Source organism: Mus pahari, chromosome X (assembly GCF_900095145.1).
Source record: "Mus pahari chromosome X, PAHARI_EIJ_v1.1, whole genome shotgun sequence".
Classification (NCBI taxonomy): domain Eukaryota; kingdom Metazoa; phylum Chordata; class Mammalia; order Rodentia; family Muridae; genus Mus; species Mus pahari.
In genome coordinates, this window is record NC_034613.1 from 137,708,542 (window position 1) to 137,715,156 (window position 6,615).

Below are 6,615 nucleotides of genomic sequence, written 5' to 3' on the forward strand. Positions count from 1 at the left end.
GATTAAGCTCTGATTTTAATACTGAAGGATTATTTATTGCTATCCTCATAGGGACAAAAACAAGAGAGACCCTACAACAACAAATTAATTGGTTTTAATATGTATTTCATGTGTGTGTGTGTGTGTGTGTCTGCACATACACTTACACACATTACACAGTAAATGTGTAAAAGTTAAGAGGACAACTTTGAGATGTCAGGTGTCTTCCACCTTGGTGATGTAGGGTCTCTCTTGTTTTTGCTTCTGGCCTGCATACTCCAGGTTAGATGGCCCCATGAACTTCTGGGCAATTCTCCTTTCTCTGCCTCCCACTTACTATAGCAATGCTAGGATTAGAGATGCAAACCATACATTCTGGTTTTATATATGAGCTCATATCTATAATTCCAGCACTCTAGAGGTAGAGGCACAGTGATCATCAGAAGTTCAGGTTATCCTTAGGTACAGATTCTAAAGCCAGTTTATGTTAAGGGAAGAGAAAGAAACCTGAAACTTCTTAGTTGTTCTTCATAACATTTTGCATCCCCCTCATTCCTTCTTTTATGGCTCTAGCTAGTCAGACTGCATCCTTTGGAGCTTTAATCTCTTGCTTCATCATAGTTATTACTAAGTTTTTGATACAGGATCTCACTCTCTAGACCAGGCTGGCTTCTAACTAACAGAAATCCACCCGCCTTTGCCTCCCAAGTGCTGGGATTAAAGGTGTATGTCACCATGCTTGGGGCTATTATTATTATTATTATTATTATTATTATTATTATTATTATTCAAATTTTGCTATGATAATGAAACACCAGGTACAGGCTACTTTCTGAATAAAATAATTTTTTGGCTCATGTTTATGGAGGCAAATAATCAAGAAGCCACGCATAGTAATAATCTTGCTGGTAGGATTCCAAGTTGGCAAAGAACTTGACAGAGCATCATCCACAATGGGCTGGGTCCTGCTCCATCAATTACCAATTAAGAAAATGCCCTCTAGGCTTCCCTGCAGCTCAATCTAGTGGAGGCATTTTCTTATCTAGCTTGTGTCGAGTTGGCATAAAACTACCCAGCACAGTTCCTCAGGTTTCTACTGTGTACCTAAAGCTGGGGAGCAGTGATCTGTTTTCAGTGTGTTTACAAGAGAGTTGTAGTACAAACCAGATCCACTGTTAAATCAGTGCCCATGTAGCTACTGAGCCAGAGATTATCTGACTATTCATGAAAGGATATGGGAGACTCACCACAGAAAGTGGGGGATTTCATTGAACTTCTTTTTTTTTTTAAGATTTATTTATTATTACATCTAAGTACACTGTAGCTGTCCTCAGACACACCAGAAGAGGGCGTCAGATCTCATTTTGGGTGGTTGTGAGCCACCACGTGGTTGCTGGGATTTGAACTCAGGACCTTTGGAAAAGCAGTCAGTGCTCTTAACCGCTGAGCCATCTCTCCAGCCCTGAACTTCTTATATAAGCTCTTTATTCCTGTCCCCCAGACACTGAAGTTTCATCATGAAGTTTCAACCTCATTACTTAGTATAATTGAGGTTGTTTTAAAATATACTTGTTCAGAGCTGGATGTGGTGATTAATATCCATGCCTAGAATCCTTGCAACCTAGAAGGCTGAAGGAGGAGGAATTCCATGATTCTTGACTGAGACCACTCTGGGCTACATTGTAGAATGATCCTTTCTCAAAAAGCCAAGATAAATAATAAAATAAAATTCACTTGTTCAATTAAGTTTTAAAATAGATGGCTTCCCTTAGAAAATTTGAATTTCAATAATAGTTCTTACCAGTATCCATGAATAATTGACTAATATTAATTCATTAATATTCTAGTAGAGTGCTTCAGGCTAATAAAATTCATTTCAAAATGAGGTTTTGCTGCAGCTCAAGGATAACGGGAAGCTATTCCCACTAACAGTGAATTAGTGAAGTGTAGAATTTTCCTGTTGTTTGCTTGCTCAGTATCGCTGTTTTTCAATTTTTGTATTGACAAATTGTATTTCAGAGGCATACATTTATCTGAATGTATGTGACTTGGCAAGTGTTGCTACATCTAGAATGGGAACAGGGATATTTCTAAAACACCCTTTTTTGTTTGGGTCTATCCCAGGGCTTCATACTTGAGCCAGATTTGTTTTCTTCATAGTTTAAATGTCTCCGTTTTGAGGTTGTTGTTGATTTACATGCAGTTATGGGAAATAGTACAGAGAGATCTCCAAATTATAATGCAATGCCACAACAAATGTGTTTATATTAATGTAGTCAAAAATCGAGGCTCAGGCCGGGCGTGGTGGCGCATGCCTTTAATCCCAGCACTCGGGAGGCAGAGGCAGGCGGATTTCTGAGTTCGAGGCCAGCCTGGTCTACAAAGTGAGTTCCAGGACAGCCGGAGCTATACAGAGAAACCCTGTCTTGAAAAAAAAAAAAAAATCGAGGCTCTCTCTATCACCACAAGGATCCCTTTCCTGATGCCCATTATACCTTCCTACTTCCTGCCTCCACAATGACTGGTAAGCACAGTTATGTCAGCCTCCTGTTCTTATGGGGGCTTACAGGATAAGATTATGTGTCTAGTTTTTGATAAAGAGAAAATAAATGTCCACATGTAAAGCACAATAGAATAAAGGATGGTTATATAGGAAAACAAACTTTAGAATTTTAGGTGACACAGAAAGACTTTCTTTGTAATTAAATCCTTGAGTATATTATTTCTTTAGAAAGCGTTTCCTGCATTGGTGGTTGTGATAATCTCACATGATTCCTCTGTCTTAAATTTAGCTGTTTTGTTGTGAGTAGTATCTGATCAAGTCCATGGGCATTTCATTTATTTTTCAACTCTTTTTACATTGAGATGAGCCCAAAGGTCTCTTGTTAGCCTCTGGAAGTTTGTTAGTAGTCAAAAGGTAGAACCTGGAGATAAGTTGTTTAGCTTTTCTTTAAATGGAAAGTTCTTGAAACATTTGGACCATTAAATAGGAGAGACATATATGCTGTGAGGAGGAAGAGGGAGGGGTTGGGACCTTAGCTTTCTTAGCATGTGTTATAGTTAATGTTTTATTAACGCGAAGAGACATCATGACCAAGGCAGCTCGTATAAAACAAGCCATTTAGTTGGAAACTTGCTTACAGTTTCAGAGGGTTAGTGCATGTGGTGGGAAGCAGTCAAGCATGGCACTGGAGCAGTAGCAGAGAGCTTTACATCCTGTCTTCACAGGTGGCATAAGGGGTGGAAAGGAAGACAGAAGGGGCTTTTGAAACTTCAAAGCCCACCTACAGTTGCAAACCACCTCCGACAAAGCCACATCTTCTAATTCTTCCCAAACAGTTCCACTGACCTGAACCAAACATTCAAATATATGAGCTTATGGGAGCCCCTCACTTGTCACTCAAACCACCATACCCAGTAAAACTTCAATCCTGATTGAACTCACATACTGCTTTTCTTCATCTGACCCAGAGTAACTAAATTTGAAGGGCAAGAGTCACAGGAATGAGCTTTCAGGCTTCTCCACCATTACTATGCAGTAGAGTAGCAATGCAATGTGCCTATGGAGTCTAATGTGTGCTATGTGACCTAGGAACTGAACTCTCACTTGTTTGTCTATGTAGTTCATGGCTGCCAGTTCATGGACAGCACAGAGATTCCGCGTGACCCATGTTAGGCTGCTTTGCTGTGCTTTGCTTTGCTTTGCGTTGCGTTGCTTTTTATTAGTGCAGCAAAGCTGAATTGCTTGCTTAAGCCATGAGGAAACTACATTGTTCCGAGTCTTTTTTTTTTTTTTTTTTTTTTTTTTTTTTTTTGGTTTTTCGAGACAGGGTTTCTCTGTGTAGCCCTGGCTGTCCTGGAACTCACTCTGTAGACCAGGATGGCCTCGAACTCAGAAATTCACCTGCCTCTGCCTCCCAAGTGCTGGGATTAAAGGCGTGCGCCACCACGCCCGGCTGTTCCGAGTCTTATAGCTTTCACCTATTCTCCAGTCAGCATCAGTCTCTAAGATAGCACTGAGTTAATATTTCCAAACCATCAGTCTGAGAGAAAAATAATGAGCTGAAGGGATACGTGCTGCATCTGTGCACAGCTGTGCCCATACTTGGCTCTCAGTACTGCCTATTTCATACTTCTCTATCAGACTTGCACTTATTTTCCATATTTTTAGGCTCCTGGGATCAGGATATGATTTGTTAGTCTGCTGAATCAAAGCACCAAAGAAGGTGCTACATTTCCTTTGAAAAACTGGTAATTGAAAGTGTGAGTGTTAAGAGTCAAGTTCCCAGGTTAAATAGAATCCAGTTTGTCTACTTTTAACCATGTGACATGGAACAAATTAATTAACCTTTTTGTACTCCTGTTTCTACACTTATAAGATTTCATCATAGGGAGGTTGAGGCCAATAAATTCATATAGCGTACTTTGTCCATAGTGGTGTGTGTGCATGTATGTGTGTGTGTAAAACGTAGCATGGATTTCAGGCTTGCCTTAAACTAACCCTATAGTTGAAAATGACCTTTCTGCCTTCACTTCTCAAGGACTGAGGTTAAAGGCATGTGCTACCACCATGCATGGCTCCAGTTGGTCCATAACTGTTTGTTTCTCACTTCTGTTATGATGAAGCTGCTGCTGCTGATCATGACCCTGATCATAAGGATTTTCTAGATGGAAAACTTGTGTCTTACATGTGCCCACAAGAGGGCAGCCTGAGACCTTGCATGTCCTTGGAACAGCCTTCTGGGGCAGCTTTTTAACCATTTTTTTTCCTTCCAGTTTTTCTTTCTCTAATTAAAGAGCATTTTGATCATTCCACTGACTTGCCTCATAGGTAAAGCAGATTTCTTATCAAGATTGTGGCTCAGGTCGAAAGTAGGCACATTGGTGTGGGCTGCATTTGACTAGGCTTCCCAGGTTTTTTTATTTTTTTTTAAAAGCTTTTCAGACTGAACAAATTCTTCTGAGTGGAACTTAAGATAGAGACTAAAACCTAAATTAAGAAAAGATCTTATGTTTTCTTCTTATTCCGCTGTCATTAATTTCAGCACTATGTGTGTGTGTTGTACACCCTGTGTAGTAATTGGACCTAAGCAAACCTAGGGCAGTCCCAGTTATATATCACTTTAGAGGCTACCAGGGAGGGGAAGTTACTTTTCTGTACAAGAAAGAAGGATGAAGTAAGGGCTTCACAAGTTGTATGGGAGCATGGAGCATCATGGATCTTGAAGTCTAAAAGATGGATGAAGTTAAAAAGATGGCAGTGTTGGTGTTGGTGGAACGAGGGGGAGGCAATGTAAACTAAAAGATATGAGTGCAGAGAAGTGGTGAGGTCAAACTAGATAAGGAGTTGAAGTCACATTGTTGAGGGTTTGGAATGAGTTGGAGTTGGATCTTTAAATCCATGATGACATTCATTTTGTTGGCAGTATCATAATTAAGAACTGACTAGAACTAAACATGAACTATGTCAGTTTGTAGTTAAGGACTGGATTATTCTTGTAATTGTCCCTTGAGCTTCAAGGGATTTTTTAGGGACATGGAAGGCATGGGGTATGGATATGGAGATGCAGGGATTTTCCTAGACATTTTGGGGGGATAGGTATTATTCATTTCATCTTATCTGTTACAGACATTTGCATGCTAAGTACATAGAAGTATATTTATTTTTTTCTTTGAAATTCTGAGATAAGATTGACATCAAAGTCAACTTGTCAGAACTAAAATTAAATTTGAGGAATATATTTTGCAGTAGTCTAAAATACTTACATGTATTTGCCACGGTTGATTTATTTCAGAACATGAAATCTTTTTCAACTGTATAATAATTGATATCCAAAATCATATTCATCTTGTGGCTTTTCCTCTCCCCTAAATTATTCTGCTCCGGACCTACAAGCCAGATTAGAATAGGACTAATGAGTGTCTCTGCATACAGCTAAGTTTCTGTCACTTAATTGCATTTCTGACCCCTCCAGGTCAGGCCTTGGGGCAAAGATTAGCTAAAGGACTATTGTCAGCACCACTACACCACACATTGGAAAGCACTGGTGGAAGCCATGACTGCTGCCCTTGAATTGTTGGGGCTGGCTGAGAATGTATGGTGGGAAGTGAGTTCCTTGAAATGAATAGGTGACAATGGATAATGTATATGTATGCCCAGATGCAGGGACATGTACCCAACCATCTCTAGCACTCAGTAGATAAAGAAGAATAAAAAAACTGAAAATTATGTTTTCTATCTTGCAGGAATGGATGGATTTTTAAAATCAGATGAGAGACAAAGATTAGCCAAAGAGAGACGAGAAGAAAGAGAAAAATGTCTGGGTAAGTTGTATACTTTGGCTATTGAAGTTCACAAAAGTAGAAAAGTAGAAATGAGGTAATTTCGAAAGGTCCTTAGAAATCTGTGAATAACTGGAAAGAGAACTAAGACTGGTAGACCCTCCAATATATCCTAGGCAGGATGCTTGGACAACAATTGCTGCCACTGAGGGGGCAGGGGTGGAGAGATGGTTCCATTGTTGTTGTTGTTGTTGTTTTGTTTGTTTTTCAAGACAGGGTTTCTCTGTGTAGCCCTGGCTGTCCTGGAACTCACTCTGTAGACCAGGCTGGCCTCAAACTCAGAAATCCACCTGC

General features: G+C 39.8%; 1 protein-coding gene across 5 annotated transcripts in view; it reads left to right on the plus strand.

Moving 5' to 3' along the window:
• Map7d2 (MAP7 domain containing 2) overlaps window positions 1-6,615 on the plus strand; it is a 79,242-nt gene that overhangs the window by 21,382 nt on the left and 51,245 nt on the right. For all 5 annotated transcript variants that reach the window (XM_021188008.1, XM_029534415.1, XM_021188009.1 and 2 more), the window contains exon 2: window positions 6,226-6,303. In XM_021188008.1, the coding sequence (XP_021043667.1) occupies window positions 6,226-6,303 (78 nt within the window). The remainder of the gene's footprint in view (window positions 1-6,225; window positions 6,304-6,615) is intronic.